General features: G+C 47.4%; 1 protein-coding gene across 1 annotated transcript in view; it reads right to left on the reverse strand.

Moving 5' to 3' along the window:
• Nucleotides 1-9936: 9936 nt before the first annotated feature.
• The window catches only part of CERS3 (ceramide synthase 3), a 28305-nt gene continuing 17501 nt past the window's right edge, over nt 9937-20740 (reverse strand). Inside the window, exon 10 of the mRNA XM_058811488.1 lies at nt 9937-13400. Within this exon, the coding sequence (XP_058667471.1) occupies nt 13269-13400 (132 nt within the window). The 3' untranslated portion in view covers nt 9937-13268. The remainder of the gene's footprint in view (nt 13401-20740) is intronic.

Here is a 20740-nt window from a genome sequence, read left to right on the forward strand (position 1 = left end):
GGTAGTGCGGCGGCGGGGCCGAGCGCGCAGCGCAGCGACGGGAGCGGGGCCCGAGTGCGCCCTGCCCGCCCTCGGCACCGGGGATCGCCGCGGCGCGCGCCCGGCCACGCCCCCCGCCGCGGCTCCGCGCGCCCATTGGCGGCGGCGGCCGCCGAGACACGCCCCCCGCTCCCCCATTGGCTGCGCGCCGCGAGGGGGGAACGCACGTGGGAGCGGCCGGCCGGTAGGGGGCGCCCTCTCCTGCCCCGGGCCGGGCCCTGAGGGAGCCGCGGAGCCGCCGGGAACATCCCGGCCGGGTCAGGGGGTCTGGCGGGCGGTATCCCGTCCCTGGGCAGCCCCGTCGTGTTTCCTTCCTCTCCCCTTCCTCAGCATTAATTGAATTTAGACACGGTTACGGCAGCTCGCTTGACAGTCATATTCCTTTCCCAGCGCCAACCACAAGGCCGGTGCCAGGGCTTGGAAGATCAGGAAAAAAATTAGGTTGGCGATATCATAGAATGGGTTAGGTTGGAAGGCACCACAGAGGCACATCTGGTCAAAGCTCCCTGCTCAAGCAGGGTCATCCCAGACCACAGTATATGGACGTACAAAGATTTTGGGCAAGGACGCCACATACTCCTGAAGCACTCATTGCATGGATGAAAATAAGAAACATAAAGTGCATAAAGATATATAAAAATTGATTTTTGCTACCAATTCCCATTTTCACTGAGCTCCTTCCCCCTGGCTGGGCCACATCCTGCATGTCCTCAGCTGTGCAGGGATCAGGAAGAGTTAATTTGGACAGGGGCTGTTGGAATCTGTAGGGTGATTTCCAAGAGCAGAAAGGTTTCCGCTGTGCTTGGTGGGCTTTGGATGGGATCCTGTGCTCCTGGCATGGTTGAGTCACGGAAAGCAGTCAAGACCCAACCTGTTAGCAGATTTAAATTGTGGTGGCCCAGCAGAGCAGCGTCCTAGAGTTTAAACTTTGCAAAAATCTGCAACTTTGTTGCTGAAATTGTAGAGGAATTCAAAGGAAGACCCATAAAAAAGTGTGAATGACTCTGGCAGATCTCCCTGCAGCACTTCCACCAGAATTGTCCAGAGCCATACTGACAGCAGGAGTGGCTCTGAGTCCCAAACAAGTGGAATTAGGTTTGGATGCTCATCCCAGGGAGGGCAGGCACTGGGGAAGTGCTGAGAAAAGGGTGTTTGGAGCTGGGAACAGGACTGGTGAGAGACATGAGCACGTTAACACCATTCTCCTTCTTCCAGGCATTGAACAGGCAGCAAGAGCCACATTTTCTTGGTGAGCTGCTCCTGTACAAGGAGAGAGGCTGTTTGAGAGTCAGAACCTTGGAGCTGCTGCCAGCTCTTCACCCTGCTGGCTGTGCTTTTCCAGGCACCAAGGGACACCCACCATGGGCTGGTGTAGCACCTCAGAAAGCCCTGCCCTGCACAGGGCCTCTGCAGCACCTCACGGACACAGGAGCATGTCCCACCTCCTGCTGTGGCCTCAGGAATACCCCTTGTCCCTCCTGTGGGATGGCACCTGGAGGATGTTATCTGTGCTCAGCAGCAAGAGCAAAACTGGGGACCTGCAAGCAGCTCCCAGCAGGAAAATCAGAGTAAGCCAAGATCCGTGGCTCAAACTCTTTATTAACATGAGATCAGATGAGTTTTAATAGCTCTGTGTTTCCCACTCTCTCTTTCAGGGCTCTCTCTGCTCCTAATAAGAATTTACCAAAGCAAAGGGACTGGCCTGGACCCATTCAAGTGAGACAAAATCTCAGTTTGGGGCTGCCTTGCTCTGTGTCAATAGTGTAACATAACACAGAAAACAAAACCTCAGAGCTTGAATTTCCCTCCTGCCCTGCTGTGAACCAACGATTCCAATGCCTCTCTCCAAGGCCAGGCCCTGGCTGGCACAGAGTGGGGCAGAGCTCCCCCATTCTGTGGCAATCCTCTGCTCCCGAGAGCCACGAGGCAATTTGATTTGTGAGCTGCCAAACCTGGCCTGAGCCCTCCACAGCCACGTTTAGACCCAGACCACCCCCTGACTTCATTTGCTGAGGGACTGGAGCTGGTGCCTCGCAAGGGTTTGACGAGGGGGCTCAGATTTGTTTCACTTTTTAGTAGATCCTTTCTCCCACCTTCCAAAGTCCTCTGCCAGAAAAATAATAACAATACAGAGAAAGAATAAATTTAATAGTGTGGGGGAAGAGAGGCACCAATAAAGAGAAGTCTGTAACTTACTGCATGGAAGGACTTGCTCAGTGGCTGGGCTGGCTGGCACAGACTACACTGGAGTAGGGATAATCCCAATGGAGCATCCCAGGCTTCCAGAGCATTTGGACAGGAGCCCAAGAGGCTGCAAACCCCAGGACAGGGGCAACATCCCAGGCAGGCCTTGGTGTTGCCAAGGGCTGGAGCCAGGAGCAAGGGACAAGCCCCACAGATTACCCACACAACAGAAGAGGAATCTGTCTTAGGAGCAGCACTGGTGGTTTTCTTGAATCCAAATCCCAACGTTCCAGTGACACACATTAATTGAACACCATGGACTTTTCAAAAATGCCTTGAAATTGCTATTGATAAGGATAAGGTGTATGTGGCAGGAGTGTGGTGCTGTTGGGTGGTTGCATTGCTCCCCTGCTCCCAGCCCGTGGGGAGGGGGGTTTCTCCTCTCACCATCACAGAGATGGATTTGGCCCTGCAGTTCCTAGGAAACAAGCCCTTTCCCCCTCTGAAACTGGTGTTGGGGTAGGTTTTTTTCCTTCAATTTTAAATGTACATCGAGGAAGCCAAGTTTCATGGCCATTATTGCAGAGTTAATAACCCTTTGGAGACTGCAGACATGTGTTATATCCATCTTCCCGAGCAGCCACTTGGCTCGCCGCCTGGAAAATGCCAGCATGGGAAGGGTTAACTTGGCCGCTGCTCAGCTTCTCCCTTCTCCAAACCCTTCCTGTCCTGGTCCTCTCCCCGACCCCACAGGTGCTGCTCTCCTGCCGGGACACTCCGATGCTTTTGCTGCTCTCCCCGCAGCTCCTCCGCTCTCTGCAGCCTTTGGGAATCGGCAATTTCCTCCCCTCCGGGGGCTGCAGAGCTTGGCCAGGCTGCTTGGGCACAAACCTGGCAGGTGCTGCTGTTACCTGTGCAAATGACCCCCCAAAGAGGCCAGAGACAGTTTAGTGACAAGTAGGGACCAACAAAAGTTCTTTTGTAACTTCAAATCATCAGCCAAATAAGCACAAGTAGTTTCAGAGGTGCCAACAGTGGTTTTCTTACAGACTGGCTTTACACACTGAGCCAGAGGTTCAATTAAAGCTCTTTGGTGGAGGGTGTTTCAGGCTGTGCTGCTTCATGCTGGACTCACTTCTTACAGGTGGTCTCAACCATCTTTAAGGTCTTTTTCAGCCTAAACGATTCTAAGTGGATCACCAGCATCCAGTACTGTTCATGCAGCCTCAGCAGAGGCATTTAGGGGGTCTCTCCTTACAGCAGCCTGAATTCTCCCAAGCCTGCAAGAGAAAATCTCCCTCTGGGACACCTCTCTCAAGTCGGGCTCGAAATGGACAGTCTGCTCATGAGCTCCTGGGAATAGCAGAGCAGAAAGAAAAGTGACAGTGACCCTGGAGGTGTCCAGGGACAGAGCTGAGCCACCAGCACCTGTGTCCTCAGGGGAGTGCACAGCCTGCTCCAATTCAGCTGAGACCATGGCAGGAGAGCTGTCCTTGTCTTTCTCCTGGCAGGGGATTTTATCCACAGGCTGACAAGGGTCCCTTTTGTCACAGGCAGTTTGCTTTGGCTGAGCTGAATCTGTCTCACAGTGAGTGCATCACATGAGGCTTTCCCTGAAGATCTTCCCTGCAAACACTTTCCCCCTGCCTATCTCCAGGGGGCTCCCAGCTTCACCCAGATGCAGTGGGGACAAACACCCTGCTCCACAGAATATTGAGAAATGAGAAGAAAAATATTCCTGTGGGATAGGGGCTGAGGAATGGACTCCTGAAATTCCAGGTTGCTTCACATCTGGCTCCATTCCTACCCTGGTGCCACTGCTGTCTGTGCAAAACCTTCCAGGGTAACTTTGGTGCAGATTTGCAGGGATCAGGACCAGAAAATAACTGCACACAGGCCACAGCAGGTGAGAAAAGCCAGGAATACACAAGAACATACTCCCAGCTGAGCAACGCAACTGCAGGGTGCTGGGAGAATCCGCTCCCTCGGGGCAGGCAGCACTTTGTGTAGAGAAATTAGAAATGAAAGTGCTCCAGCACCTCCAGGCAGGCCATGCTGGGGTTTTCAGACAGACAGACAGACAGACAGGAGTGGTGCAGGTCAGGCTGGGATGGCAGGCTGTGCACAGATACCATCGGCCGGGTCAGCCACGCGTCACTCCCCAGGCATGCGGGGACAAACGGACAAAGCAAAGAGCTGCCCTGCTTGACCCTAAAGTTCAGCCAGGCTTTTTATGGAGTCCAGTGTTGCCACCTCTGATGATGTTATCAGGAACCTGGGAATAGCTGGCATTTTCTTTTGTTATGATTTATGGTTTGTTTGGGTTTTTCCTCTCTGGACCTTGGCTCCTGCAATCATGAGATTGATTTCTCATTTAACTCAATGTTTGACCTCCTGACAGGCTGGGAAAGTGAGCTTGGAGAAGCCTGGAGGGCTTTTGCCCAGGAGCAAACTAAAAAAGTTCCTAACCATGGGATTGTTTAAGATAATCCTTTCTCAAAAATGATGCTATTGATTCTTTTTTTGTGTGTGTGTGGAGGCAGAAGCTCTGAATGCTTGGTGCTGACAATGGCAAACCCCTCATGCAGGTGCCACCTCCTTGGCACTGGCAATATCCCACATCTGGTGTTTTCCATTTCCTCTCAATCATCTCCCTTTGTGTCCAACACCTGCCTTGGATGAGGATCATTCCCCCAAACTGAAAATTTCATATAAGGCTTCTCCTTCTCTGCCTGCTCCTTGCAGCAGGACACAGGGAGCCAGAGGGGGAGATCTGTAAGCCAAGAAGGTGGTGCAGGGCTTGGAAGAGGTGATGCCAAGGGGATGCACAGGGCACTTCATCCATCTGCATGGATGCTACCGAAGCCTGGACCGGGTGCAAGTTTGCATCTCCAGGCTGTGGAGCTCACTGAAAGCAGTGAAAGCACGTTTGTCCTCAGGGGATAAAGGAGCAGGGTGGGCAGGATGTGCTGTGACCACTGCAGGGCCACATCTGTAGCCCTGTGCACTTTGGCAGGTGCTGTTCCCCTCACACTCCTCTAAGGGATGGCAAGGGCTGCCTTTTCCTCCACAGCCAGAGAGGAAACCCCAGTGCCCACGTCAGCACAGTGCTCAGAGTCACTAACATGAGGGTCAGTGCGAGGTCTGGAGGGTGCAACACGCCTGGAGTCTGAAACACATCCTGCTCCTAATCAGCAACAGCCACCAATACCTCATCCCAGTCCATTTGGGGCCAATATTGTCATTTTTCTGCAAGGTCATACAGTGAACCAGGAACAGAGTTGAGATGCTCCTCTGCTGCTGGATCATCTCTCCCAACAGAGCTGGCAATTGGCTTTGGCTTGGCTGCAAGTGTTTGTTCATAACAGCCAAGCATCAGTGTCACTCTAGGACTGTTTAACCTGCCAGCTGTCAGGAATTCTGGGCTGGGCACACACAGGAAAGGAGGGGAGGTGTGTGTCAGTGACCTGCTGGCAGGGAGCATCCACCAGCCCCTTCTGTGAGCTGGGATGGAGGGAACTGTGCTGCACCAGCCCAGGGAAACCCTGCATGGAGAGAGCCTGCAGGCAACCCCAAAGCTCCAACCTGCAGGGACAGGCAAGTCAAACCCAGCTGACTCCTGGCTCTGAGTGAATCCCAGGGAAGAGCTGGGGTCAGCTGGGAACCAGAGATGGTCACCCAGCATCCAAACACCTCCTGTCCACCCACAGCTATGGAGAGAGCTCATGGAAAGTTTTCATCCTGCTATCAAAGCAAACCAGATCCCAGCTCTCATAGCTGAGCACAGCCTGACCACGAGGGTTGTGCCAAATGGGATTAAAGCAGTTTGTTTGGACCAATGGGTCCCTTTTTCCTGCTGACACCCGTGGGGAGTGTAGGAGTTTGCACCTCATGCTTGTGCTGGAGAGCCTGTCTCCTGAGGTGGAATGGCACCATCAGAATGGCATCATTAGAATGGCAGTGTAACCCTCATTATTCTGCGAGATTTATCCTCCTTATTTGCATTACAGACATTAAGGATATAGATGAGAACAGGACTTCACCTACCACCAGCCACAAACCCTGTGGCTGAAAAATATGTAGGTTAAAGAGACAGTATGATAAATGACAGGCAGTAAAGCAGTGTCAGAGCAGATTTAACATCCTTTCTTCTCTACCCCAGAAACACCAGGTACAGCTCTGGCACCAGGAGAGAAAGCAGGACACTGCTGCACTACAGGGAAAGGGCCAGCAGTGACACCCAGCAGATGCCAGCCCTTGGGACACCAGCACACGGGGCCTCTGGGCTGGCACCAAACACTCAATCTCAGCAAAATTTAGCAGTTTTTTACCCGACACATGTTTCACTGTCAGGGACCGATCAAGTGCAAATACCAGCCGTGTGAAGTTTGCATATTCAAGGCGATATTCAGGGAATCTGTTTTCGGGGGCAGAAAGACGGACAGCAGCGCTCCCGGAGCCGTGTCCCGACGGGAGCCGTGTCCTGCTATTGCCACCTCGTGGGGCCTCGCAGCAATGACCCGGTCACCGACACGGGCTGGCACGGGAGGGCCCGGGGCGCTCTCACCGCAGCGGGTCCAGCAGCGCTGCGCCCTCCAAGGGCAACCAGAGGCGGAGGGAAGCATTCCCCAGTTCACTGATGCTCCGCATGCCCCGCAGAACTGTCAGGGTTACAGAACAGTCCTGCCCTTAGGCCCAAGGGGACATCGCTACAGGGTCCTGCTCTCTGCTCACCCCTGCAGGACCCAAAGGGATAAAAAAAGCAGCAAACGCACAATCACTACCTGACCTCGCTGCCCTTGCATTGGGGAAATGTATGAGACATTCTTTGGTTGCTGAATAATTCCTCCTTTAAATCAGCAAAGGAACTAGGTAGGATTTGCACAGCCTGATAAGATTTAGCACAACCTGATAAGATTTAGCTCCTGCTTCTCACAAATTCTTATGAAATCCTAGGATTTCTCCTGTTCTGTCTACAGCCCATGACAACTGAGACACTTACCCAGAGATGCAGCAGGAAGGCCTTTTAGCAGCTTTCTCCTGCTCTTTGTTGTAGAAAGCAAACACAGAAATCTTCCAGGAGCTCTTCTGGGACTCCTGGGATTTCCAGCCAGCCAGGAAAAGCACAGAACCAGCTCTGGGGTCCACGGGGCAGTCAGGCTCATGCAGCAACTGGAGGTGAAGGTTGGGGTCATTGCCACAGCTGCAGGTCTGCTGGGCTCTACCCATGGCTGCCCTGGCCCAGCCCCAGCCCAGTCCCCTCACTCACATACTGGGAACTTTGTGAAGGAGCTTTTCCCAGATCCTCCTGCTTCGCTCTGCCCTGGGAACTCTGGCTGGGCTGTGTGAAGGCGCCAGTGCCCGGGGAGAAGGAGCTGTCCTGGCTGCAAAGTTCATCCCTGAGTCCAGGCAATGCTGGCTGCTGCTGCTGCTCGGAATGCTGCGTACACAACTACTGTCTTTTTCCTCCTCCTTCTCTTGGGACTTGTTCCTGCTAAGATTGATCCTGCTCTGCTTTGTGATTCTTGGTGATGTCGGTTCTGTGTTTAAGCCATTGCTGTGTTGTCCCAGCCATTTCTGCTCCTGCTTTTCCCTCTGCTCCCTTCTCTCTCCAGCTGCACCCACGTGCTGAGGCACTTGTGACAACCACAGCAGCTATTTCACCTCTTCCTGGTAAATTTGGCCTTGGATTGTGGGCAAGGGAACCCAGGCATTGCTCAGATCCTGAGCCGGCAGGGGACAGGATGCAGAGTGCTCGCTGGAAGTGAGGATTCTGCCTTGAAAAAGAGAGGACTGCTTTGCCAGGAATGTCTTTAAGAGGATACATGCCCAGCTTGGAAAGAGGCAGAGCTGTGCTCAGGTGAGGGTCCTGCAAACAGAAATATTAATTTTCCAGGGAGGATTTTGCCCTGGGGCTGTGCCTGATGGCAAGAGAATGCAGTGCTGTGCTGTCCTTGTTATTGCTCACATGAGATCTGGGCCTAATTCTCACCAGTATCATGAGAAAAACTCCTGTGAATTTCAGTGGAAATTTAATCACTTATTTCCCTGCTCAACTTACCTTCTTTTAGACCAGCTTCTTTTGTGGTAGGAAAAATATGGACTTTTCACCACCTGAAACAACTGCCTGGGACCTGTTTCTTCCCACCCAGCTCAAAACAGAGCTCCATGGCTACAAGGCCATGCTTCTTGCACTTCAAAGTCACTGTGGAGAGGGTTTATACTTGTTATTCCACTTAATGTTTCTGACTTTGAAATGATTATGGGGTCTCCTCTGAATGCTTTATGGGGTAACAAAACTCAGAAGAATAGGGCTCACTCCAGCTGAGTAAATAGAGGCTATTTTCATAAATCTTGAGACTATTGGAACATCAACAACATTATCCTGTGTGGGTTGTTATGACTTTGTGTTTGCAGATTTGTGTGCTAAAGCTCAGGCTTGTGCTTTCAGCCTTGTCTTCTGTTACAGTAGAAACTTCAGGTAGCCCCAGAGAGGGTTCTCCAGTCCAATGACCTCTCAGAGCCCCTCTTGAAGCTCTCTGTAGCCAGCCTGGGTGGAGATCACACTGCTTTGATCACCTCCTTTTCCTTGGAGGGAGCCCATCAAACTGCCAGGGAACCAGGAACAATAATTTCCAGTGATTTTGGGTGAAATCAGCTCCCAGGTACATTCATGGCTCATGTGTGGATCCTCACCAAAGGTTCCCAGCTCAGGGGCAGCCCTGGGCCTGCTCTGGAGCTCTCACACCTGGGCTGCATCCGTGGGCTCAGCATGGACTGTCATTCCTGGTGATTGCTGCTCTTCAAACCCACAGCTGGGGGAAGTGCCTGTGGAGATGGTGTTTTTCTTCCAAATTCAGCAACTTTTTTTTTTTTATTCTTCACAGTTTGCAAGTTGTTTGTAGCCAAAACTCACACAGCCCTGCTCGGTTTGTTTTCCGTCTACTTTATTCTTACTCATAAGCTTAAAAAAATCAGCTAATAAAACCAAAGGGTTCTGCTAGAGTTCATTATTTGGGCTGAAACACCTTCCCTTCTGTTTGATTGCTCATGGGAGGAGATGGTGAGAACCTCTGCAATCTTCCCAAGCAGGGAGGCAGAAATGGAAAGAGGAAATATGGAGCAGTTTTTCAGTTGATACAAATGGGCACAACCCCCTTGTTTTCTGCAGAGCTTTCCTGCTTTTGCCAGCTGAAGATCCATGGCTGAGCTGTCTCACAGGTGCTGGTGATGAGCCACTGATAATGCCACAACAACCTGCTGGAACACACACAGCTTCCTAGGCAACCCTACTGTGCACCTCAAAACCCAGCTGGGTGGAGGTACAAGCAGGTGTAACATTCCTGGTGTACTCAGGAGCACTCACAAGTACTTTAATCAAAGCTTAAACCTTGAATAATACAAAGGATGAGTGATGCCCCCATTAATTTTGCTTCCTCTCCACTTGTTAATTGTTCAGAAAACCACAAGTTCATTTACAGACATTGCTGTTAGGTCTTGTGAAGATTGTGGGCCATCCAGCTTTTTCCAGGCAACAGAAAAACTTGGAAGAGTAAGGAATTATTTCCTGAATGAATGATGCTCCCTTTGAAAATCTTGGAGGGAATGGCAAGCAGAGAGGAGGACACTGCAAGGCAGAGAAAACAAGGAAATCCTTACCTAGACACCTCTTTTAAAAAATATTTATTTGTAGTGTGTATTTCAATTTACCAAAGTCAGTGCCATTAAGAACAAAAAAGTGATAATTATACCAAATAACATGAACAGTCAAAATGAGTTCTGTGGTTAAAGGAGATCTGTAAACCCAATCCAGAGCAGACTGACAAATCTGACACAAGTATGGAGGAAGTAGAGTACACATGGACAGGAATATATGAACTAAATCCAGAGAAATTAAACAGAACAGAAGAGTTTCCCCTGCATCTTATGGACTAAGATTTGATTTGCAGTCTAGAGCTCTATCAGAAATATGTGGCACAGTCAAAGTGACACAGCAAAGCCAGATGCACAGTGTCAACTCATTGAACCAGGACACAGTGTGTGAAATGGTAAAAAGAAAATGTCAGAGTCTACCTGTGCTCCCACACACACCCACAGCTGTTCTGCACCTGCACTTTGAGACTCTTTGTACAACAAGATTATAAAAATGTTGAATCTTCATTGCATTGCATTGAATAGACTGAAAATCTTGAAGCACCATGACATAAATTTCTTTAGCAGAAATTGTGCCCCCATGATCTCAGCTTCTTCTTTCTGAGTTTCCATCAGTAGAAAGGGGGAAATTAAATGCACATAACTCCAGGAATGACCAATCTGATTTTAACAGAGGACACTCTGACAGCCCATTCCCACTTCTTTCTGTGCTGTGGGTATTTATTACCAGGATCTAGTGATTTACATTCCGAATTTTTCGGTCTAATCCCCTTGGTTGTCCATGACAGTAATCCCTGGAAAGGGCCCTCCATGGCCTGCCTGCCTTCCACCCCTCCTCCTGCAATCTTACTTAGTTGCTTACTGTGGCCAGACTTCACCTTCAGGATAAGAAGTTACTTCCATATTCTTCTGTACTCACCCAAAATTTCCCTCAAAGTTTTATACCTGAGTGTATTTATCTACCTTTTGTTCTTCCTCTAAGATCCCAGTTTCACATCAACTTAGAACAACAGTTCTTGCAATTAGGTTGAATGACTGCAGTCCAAAATTTTTCCTAGGCAAGACTCCAACAGAGTTAATTGGCTTCAGTGGGAGACTTGTCCTGAGTAGGAAAGGCAAAGTTTTGGCCTCAAGGAGACTATAAATTCCAGTTTAAAAATCAGTAGTTGTTCAGAGGCTCATTCCTGTGACAACATCATCCTTTGTGTTTCCTTTCCTAAATTCCTTTCCTAGTCATAGGAGGAAAGCTTCTGGCACCAAAATCGAATGATAATACCCTGGCCACCTCCCAAAGCCCGTTAGATCTCGAAGAAAGCGCCGTTGTCTCTCCCAAGGAAGTGTAAATCCTCCAAGACGCCGGATTTCCACGTTTTGTTAGGAAAGTGTTTTTCACTCAGGCAATAAACGGGCCCCGATAACAACTGTGCCCCTGCCAAACTCTGCAGTTGCTTTGCATGTTGCCATCAGTGCCTAAACTCCCCATAATCCCTCCCTGCAGTATTTAAGGTGTTCTCCTCATCCGTGCAGGAAGGGCACTGGTGGCCAAAGGCTGCTCACAGGGCTCTGCCCGCTCAGCCCAAGTGAACCACAAGCACCAGGACAGGGGTCCTTTTCCACCACCACACATCTCCCTTCCTTCTCAGAAGCTGTTGCCCATGCCTCTTCCTCAGTGTAATTCCCTTTGTGGTAAAAGATGCACATTTGGGTCCAAAATGGTCAAAATACAAGTAAAAATGTAGACACTGTAAAAAAAGCCTCTGTACCAAAGCCTTCCTACAGCTTCTTGTAACTGCATGAAACAGACTTCTTTCTTCATATCTGAGATCCCAAACATTTCCCATTCTTTCAATGCTTCAGTCACTGAATGACATCCCACTTGCCAAGGAAACCTTGGGAAAACAAGTCAGTCCTGTAACACTTCCTGTAGGTCACCAATTCCTGCAGGAGGGGAACGGAGCCGCTCTGACCCGAGCGCTCTGCCTGAGGCTGCTCTGGGAGTGCTCCCCTGGCCTCCATCAAACTACTGCATTTAGCTCCCCAGATGATCTCAGCTACTGTAGAACCACATGCAGAGCCTCTCACCTCCCAAACTTATGACACAAATCCTTTATGACCCCGTGAGCTAATGCAGAGGGAAATGGGACTGGCACCACCCTGTTTACAAGGCCTGTGCTCTTCATGGAGAGCCCCAGGACTGAAAATGCTGCTGCAGCCCCACTTGTGTTAGAACAGAAGTGCAGATTTAGGATAGAGGCACTTTGGGTAAGAGGAGCTGTTACCCACGGGTTACAGCATAAACACCCTGTGGCTGAAGTCCCACACATCCAAATTTGGGTGTAGCTGATGTGATTCCCCATTTTATAAAAGAGCAGAGATGGAAATACAGATCCTGGTATCAAAGAACCCCCAGCAGTGACAGTGTGACATCCTGTGCCAGTCCTGTGCTCCCCAGTGCCCAGGTACCTGCAGTGAACACTCCAGAACCACAAATCAGAGCTTGGTGGCCTCACTCCAGAGAAGGCAGCATCCAAAGCTGTGAGACAAGGTCACAAGAAGGGAATGGATGAGATTTGGCTTTAACTTTCTGGTCTGAAGATGAGTGAGGAGCAGAGGGTGTTTTTCCCAATTCCCATTTCCCCTCTTCTCTTCCCTCTGCACCTTCTGTTCTAACACTGGGCCAAAATGACTGAAAGACATTTGAGAAGCCTGGAGCTCAATGGAGAATTGGGGCTGAGTTTTGCTATTTTAACAGTGACTTCCTTGACACAATATTTCAGCTATCTATCACTTCAGAGAAAGACTATATTTCTACACTGAAGCCAACCGTTCACAGACAAGTAATTTGAATTCCTCCATGTTCACTTCCCCTGGCCTCCAGGAAATGAAATATAAGTCAGAAAAATACCCATTTTGATGAGGGTTTAAACTGAAAAGTACAGATAAAATGCCAGTCACTGTACAGCACTATCAAATTTTTCCCACATTGAGTAATTCTGGTTCCTAATGGAGCTCACACTACCTACCTACCACAAAACATCTGTGATTTAAATTGTTTGATGAAATATATCTTATATCAGATTGAAAAACAACATTAGAGTCAACGGGACACTAAATTACTTGACTCTCTTGAGCTTTGCCCTTGTGGAGCACTGTCAGTCAGCGTGTCCAAACATCTTTCCACACACTCCACAACGATTCTGAAAGTGGGTCATTAACACATTTTGTCATGTTATGCAATTTCTCCCTCCCCTCCAAACTGGGCTTTTTTCCAGGCCGAGTAGCCAACAATAAATCAATCACAGTCTCTCACAAGCCTTTTGAGTTAAATCCTGTCCTGTAGGTTGGGCTGAAACCAGAGCAGGAATCGCTGCAGGAGGTGAGGCAGGACAGGGCTAGTGGTGACTGCTGCTCAGGAGGTGTTTGCTTGACCCACTGCTGTTCTTGCTGCCACTCTTTGTGGACTCCTCTTCAGTGTCTGTAAGAGAATCTTCCTCCTCTTCATCACTCCGATCATCTTTCAAGTCCTAGGGAGAAGAAAGCACTGTGAACACATTTTACTGCCCCCCAGAAACACACCCTGCCCCCAAAATGGAGGCTGACATCCAAGGGGAGATCAATTAGCAGCACTTTCATTTTGCAGAACCAAATGTTCTTTAGACAAAACTGCTTCCATGACCTCAACCCAGCCACTTGACCGCTTCTTGTTCATTTCTGCTTTTCCCTGTAAAGTGTGGCTATTAATCCCTGGGTGCTGTGGGATTAATTTACAGCTGTGAAGTGCAGGGAAGATGAAAAGAATATTGTTTAAAAGCTAAATATGATGAATACACTCACCCAAACACAGGAGCTGAGAGGCTGCCTGCTTCTGACAGGTGTAAACTAAACAGTGATGAGTTGTGCCAGCATCTCCTGGCACCAGCTTTGCTCAAAGACACTTGCTGACCCTAAAATGGTCTTTCCTGCTCAGTGGTATACACAGCACATCAACACTGGCATGGGGGAGGCTGTGTCTGTACAGCTGTTGTGCATCTTGGGTTCATCACCCTGCTGAGGGAAGTGCCCAGGGGAGAATGGCAGCTCCAGGAGCAGGGATGGAAGGGGTCAGCAAGGCAGGAAAATGCCCTCAGGAAAATCCCTCCCCAGCTCCATAGGGACAACTCCTAGCATTTGGCAGTCATGCTTCATGCCAGACAGTCAAAAATGGAAATAGTGAATGTTTCCACCACAGAGAGAAAAGTCATCACATCTACCCCGTGTTTCAGGGAGAGGTGAGACCATGCTGTGCTGTTTGTCATGGCACATAAAAACCCACACCATTAGTTTCTTATTTCTCAACTCCTGCCATAACCCAAGGCTCCAAAATGTGTTCAGAAGTTTGTTTCAAACAATTGAGGCTTCAGCATTAAACCCAAACACCCCTATTTTCCCTTCAGTGCAACAAGCTCACAAGAGCAGCACCTGCCTGGAGGACTTTCCACACCAGTGGGTGACCTGCTCCACAGACTCGGGGCAGGATGCTCTAGTGAGAGATGTTGTACATCCAGAAAACACTTCTTCCTAATTCCTGAGAACAGGCACCACTTTTTGTGTCTCTTTGTACTGCAGGATGCTGGGGCTTCTCCTCATGACAGAGCTCTGCCACCTGAGCCTGTGCTGGAGCTGGCAGGAATTCAGCACAGACAATCCCCTGCCTGCACAGCCACACAGGGACCACTCCAGCATGGAGAAATCTGCTCTCATGCCATCCATCTGCACCTCAGCTACACAGGCAGAGGCTGCTTGTGCTCCCTGTGATGTGCCAAGGTCAGAGCAGCGACACAGAGAGGAGAAACCAGGGCTGTTCCTGCCCCTCCTGTATCTGCTCTTGGAATGAACCAACAATTCCACTTCCTTAGCGTGCTGCTCTGAGGTCTTTCTGAAGCACCAAATTCATACAGAGAAAATAAATAGCAGCCCAGTAATATCTCATCCAATTGCAATCTCATGTCCCTTCATATATTACACTCCTAGTAAAAGTATAGGGCTAGAAAGCAAATTAAAGCCTGAGCTCTGGCTCATCACAAACTATAAACTTCCTGGAGATTTTCTTTTGCTTTTTCCCTAACAACTTACAAAGGGTATCAAAACAAACAAATCTTACTGTAAATACTGTAAAATAAACTTGGCATGCCATCAGTTAGAGAAAAGGCAAGACAGTCTTTCCCACACAATTTATGAGGTTCTGGCTCTTTCAGATCACCTCACTCCCTCCTGGTATTTTTGCCATTTGTATCTGCAGTAAAAGACAAATGCTGAGGGGGTGGGGGGAAGATTGTTGCTTTTCTGCCACCAGAAATATTTCAGAAAGAAAAGCAAACTAATCCTAAGCAGTGTCTGATGCAAATCCACTGCACACCCTGGAAATGCTCTCATCTCCCTGAGGCTGCACTGTGGGCAGTGACAGGAGCAGCACTTTGGGACTCCCTGGGAATAATGTCAGGGAAGTTTGTGGTATTTCATTTGGAGTCCCTCCTTGTGCTGCACACAAGTTGCTGATGCTCAGGCATGTGCTTTAGAACAGCTGGCAAACTGCTCTGCTTTGAATGATGGCCAGTTTGTGATATTGATTCCTGTTTCCTATAGGAATGAGCTGGCATTTCCAGCATGGAACTGGAAACTCAGATAGAGTTGGCTTCCCAGTTTTAATGCTGTCAAGCTGGATGCTCTGATTAAAGGCACTATATGTAGTAAATTTAAAAACATGTCATGTTTTTTTCCAGCTCACTGCAAATCCCTGCCTTTGAGAGAACATCTTACAGATTTCAAAGCAGCAGAATTAAATTTTTTCATATTCTGAAGTAATCACTGCCAATTTTCTTAATTCTGGGAAAGAGTGTTACTTCTGAAATTCTGATATTAATCAAGAAAAAAATGCTGCTAAATTAAATCTAATTTTTATTAGATTTTGTAAAAATAAACTTGCTTCCTGACCAAGTGCCTCTACAAATTCCTGCTTTAGGAGAGTCTGGCCATTTTTGTCTGGCTTGTTTAAGTGACAGAACTTGAAATAGCAATAGCTTCATCTGTAACTGGAAATCCAAACAAACCTGTCTTTGCAAACTGTTTAACAGACCATTATAAATATATTAGGATATCCTAAGTGAAGTTTGTGCCTCTTAACTTTGACTTTCTAATAATAACAAAAGTTGTAACATTTGTAGGATTTTCTCTGCTTTAATACCAAGATGTTTTCTCTGAGCCCCTCACATCATATATTTTACTCATGTTTTCCAGCTCAAAGGCTCTCTCTGACTGTCCCTGAGCAGCAGCAGATGAATACACTATCAGGAACACAAGAGCTGGCAAACTGTAAATACCACAGCTGAGGCCATCATTAATACTCAATGCTTCAGTTTAATGGCATCAACTGCATTTCTTATAGTTCAGCTGGTTTTGGGTAACAGACAAAATGGATGTATACATTTTCTGTTCTGGATGACTAACCAATTTAATCTTTCTAAATGGATGAATGGTTTCAAGGTTTATGAGAAGCAACACTAATGCTTTAAAGTCTGCAAGAGAGCCATTTGTAGTGAAGCCAAAGCTACAAACTTTTATAATCTTTTTTTTTCCTTTTGTTTAACCCTTCCACCTGCTGCTCAGTCTGCCTCTTTTAGTTAAATGAACCGGATTTGTTAAGGTAGCTTTGGCTTCTTGCATTTCACTGCTGTTAGAACATGTCATTGAAGCCATCAGCACTAGATGAACAGTAAAGGGCCCTCTAAGCAAAGTTGGTCACACTGCAGCCAGGGCTCCATATCCGCCACAGCAGGGTACTTCAAGTGCAAGGTGTAAGAGCAGAGGCAAAGACAGTGCCAGGCAGTATTAGAAGGCAAAAATAAATTATAGCAACGTGGATTGATCCTACAAACAGAGAGGAAACCTTAGCAACGTGCCTCTGCTTTCTCAGAAGGGGAATGGCCCTTGCTGGCAAATGTCAGTTCCTGTGAGGATGGGGAGGTCTGGACAGGTGCCCAGAGCAGCTGGGGAGGGATCTCTGCAAGTGCCCAAAGCCAGGACAGGCTTGGAGCAGCCTGGGACAGTGGAAGGTGTCCCTGCCCATGGCAGGGGTGGGCTGGGATGAGCTTTAAGGTCCTTTCCAACCCAAACCATTCCATGATTCCAACTGTGTCCATGTGAGTGGTGGGAGATGGTCTAGGCCTAACTCACCTGGTGGGATCAACACTGACTCCAGGCTTCTCAGCAGCATCAGAAGATTTCAATTTGGCTAAAACTGGACAAGACTAGCACCAATTAATTTTTTGGGCTAAGCACAGATTACACCCACAAAGTTAATTGGATTTCTCCTACCAAGTACTGATGTGTCAAAACAATTCAGAGCTGATTGCAGAATTTTGTTTTCTAATCTGGTGAAATTCTGATTTCTTGACTTTCAAATACTTATTCTTAACATTTAGTTGGAATTTTCTGACTCTTAAATGTATCTTCTATTAAAATGAGAACCTTATGCCTTAAATCTACCTTAAAAATATTTTCATTTAAACATCCACAAACACATTGACTAGATCTTGATTTTTCAATGTAAAGACAGTAAATTCCACAGCACCTGCACATATGGAAACAGCTTGAAGTACAAAGATGAAAGTTATTAGTCAGGTCAGCAACCACTGCCTCAAATAAAAGAGATAATAAACAAGAGAGATTATAAAAAGTCAGTCCAAATAGATAGAAAGGGATACTTTTCTAACATATAATACTATAAAGTTGATGAATCTCTGAGTTCAACATGTTGAATTCAACATCAATAATTCAACTCAGCTGACATGACTTAATAAGTCTTTACTTTCCTATTGAGACTAAGCAATATACATTTGGATTCAAGCAAACTCTTCTGTATTTCCAGCCTGGAAGATTTTATTGGAAAATACATTTCCCTTTTCAGCTCATACACACTAGGCAACATAAATAATGTTTATCTTCCATGGAAGATGCACAGTTGGACTCTGCTTTCTGCAGTTTTAAAATGAAGATGCAGACTTTCTAAGTTAATTGTATTGGACATCTTGTGGCAAAAAGTCCTCTTATTTAATCTCTTCCATGTAATATCCATTCCTCAAGCTTTCCACTGACAGTTTTCAGAGGGAACTCAAAGAAGACTTGTAAAAAATTAAAAGTTCCACTAATTCCACAATTATTAGAAAGAATAACTTTATAAAACTAGATGTTGCTACTTGAACACGTCCATGATTTTGACTGACAGGATAAATTTAACCCCACAAAAACCTGGCTGGTGGTGTCCCTGAGCACAGCACACCTGGAGCTGGGGCTGAGTGCCCTGAGGGCTCTGAAGAACCAAGGCATTGTTTGCAGCTAATCAGGCTCTGTGCTGCTCAGAGTCTGCTGGCTGAGTTATTGAAATGCACTGAGTGAACCTCGCACGCGGCCTGCGGGGCTTTACGATAATGTCAAAGGCCCAGGAGGTACCGGGTGACTCATAATGTCCCACTGCTTTCTGAATTATTCCAATTTTAAATCCACAGTTGGCAAAGAAACAAAGAACAGTATAATAGGCATTTGATGCTGTTCTCTGTAGTGAACTTTTTTTTACCCTAGGACAGAACTTGCTTTAAGCCGAGGAGTTCAGTGGTATGAACTTTTATCAGAACATGCACTTTTACTCCTTAGAAATGCTGTTTTGGCTGCAAAACAGCTGATCAGACACTCGTGCTGTTCTCAGTGAGGTATGATACTGCACTCAATAATGTTTTGAAACAACACAGCTGCTAAGGAGTATCCCTGCAGAAGCCTTGTAGCACTGTGAACTGAGGCCACAACACACAGGTGTGTGACAGGACTTCTGTCCAGCAGGGACATTTCTCTACGTCCTCAGAGACCATTCCGCTCCTGTTGTGATGCATCTAAACTTTATATCCATACTTAAACATCAACCTCATTTTCAGTGGCATACCTAACAAGTAATGCTTTTTTCCTATATTGATACTGCAATACTTAAAATCCACCCAGTCCTTGTAACCACTCTGGTATCAAGGCTGGGTATGGAACACTTTCAGTGGCACCCAGTGAACAAAGTTGATGCAGTTTCCTTATTGAGCCAAATATACAGAGATGGGGACCCCACTCTTCCTCCACTGGTTACAGAGGGACCCTGGAAATGGCCAGGCCTAAGTTAGACAAGACAAATCCCAGCCTGGAGCTGCTGCACACCCATCCCTGCCTGCTCAGACTCCCATGGGCTTCCTGAAGAGGGGAACCTGCAGTGTCCTGTGCCTGATCAACACTCACTGCAATTGTGTTACAGAGGACAAACTGCTCCTTGAAAGGATTTCCTCCCTTCTTGCCATGGAATTATGATTTTGGAGCGCTCCTAGGTCCTCCTAGGGAAACATTTTCTTTAAATACAAGACAGAACAATTTTCTCAATTGATATTATCCTATCATTAACTAGCTTTATTTCCATCTTTTTTAAAATCGATTCACCAGATTGCAGTTCAGTAACTCCCTCTGAAAATATAAGAATTATTCACCTCATAACACATTCACAATTCAAATCTCTGCAGAATATATTAAAAATAGTAAATGAAGGCATCAAAAGTTCTGTAAAGGCTTAGGGTTCGCTCTGTGAATTGATTTTTGGCAATTGAAAAAATAAATACATATGCACACTATTACACATATATTATTTTTATATAGGTGTATATATAAAACTAGCAAGAAATGGAACATTTCATAAAGATCCTGCTAGAAAATTAAAAGATACAAGCAGTTAAAATGAGAAGCCAGAAAATCCGTCAGTAAATGCCCTTCTGTGAACAGCAAGGTAAAGCAATTAATTTTAGAGCAAAAACTTTACCAACATTTGTCTTCCCTCTGAATTAGGAACTTGCACATCAAAAGAACCATTTGGATGGGGGATTTGCTATAAGTGGAGCTGCCTTGTGCCAGGGAACACGCAGAGAGGGGCGAGGGTGCTTGTTTGGCCAGATCCATTGCTGGTGAGAAGTGACACAACCCCACCGAGCCGGGCTCACTCCTACCAGCTGAGAGCCTGGCCCTGCATCAGCCCTCGGGCATGGCCAGGCCAGGAAGCCTCAGGACTGCAGGGAGGCTTGGCTTGCTGTTCTTAGAGGCACTGGTCATCTACAGCTCCTACTGGAGCGCAGCTCAGCAGCTTAGGAAGGGGCAGGATTTTATTGCAGCACACCAGGGCTGCTTATGGCTCAGCCAACGTGAGACAGGCAAAGGGAGCATCCACACCCTCAGTTTGCTGGAGCCTGGCCTGGGCACTGGAGCTGCTCCTGCACAGTCCTGTGTGTGCACAGCAGGGCTGTGCAAGGGTACTCTGCCCCAGTGCTCCCACCCCAGCATACCTTCACCACCCATCTATCACACCCAAATGCCCACAATTTATTTCCTGTGGTTTCTCATCAGTTCATCCCTCCACAATCATCAGAACAGCCTTTAACCCAGGTTTTTGCAGCTTTACCTGATTTTTATATAATGTTCAAGTGAAAAATATAATGGAATTATGGGCATATAAGCAGAGTTTATAAAAAATAATTTTAAAAATCCAGCAAAGAACATTGCTGCTGTATTGAAAGCTGAGAAGTATATTTTAGTGTGTGGTGTAACACACAGTCCACTAAGCCTACAGAACACACCTCTGGAAGTCACTGCTCAGCTGCTGACCCTGTTCAGAATCTGGAGTAAATGCAAAGCTCTAAACAGAAATCTGCCTTTTAATTCCCAGTGCCAGGAAAACTGGTTCAGGCCCCAGAGACCAAAGAGTGATCTTGGATTGGCACAGTGGAGAAGAGCTGGTGGCTTTTCCTCTTTCACAGGCTCT

The sequence above is a fragment of the Ammospiza caudacuta genome, chromosome 10 (genome assembly GCF_027887145.1).
Source record: "Ammospiza caudacuta isolate bAmmCau1 chromosome 10, bAmmCau1.pri, whole genome shotgun sequence".
NCBI lineage: Eukaryota > Metazoa > Chordata > Aves > Passeriformes > Passerellidae > Ammospiza > Ammospiza caudacuta.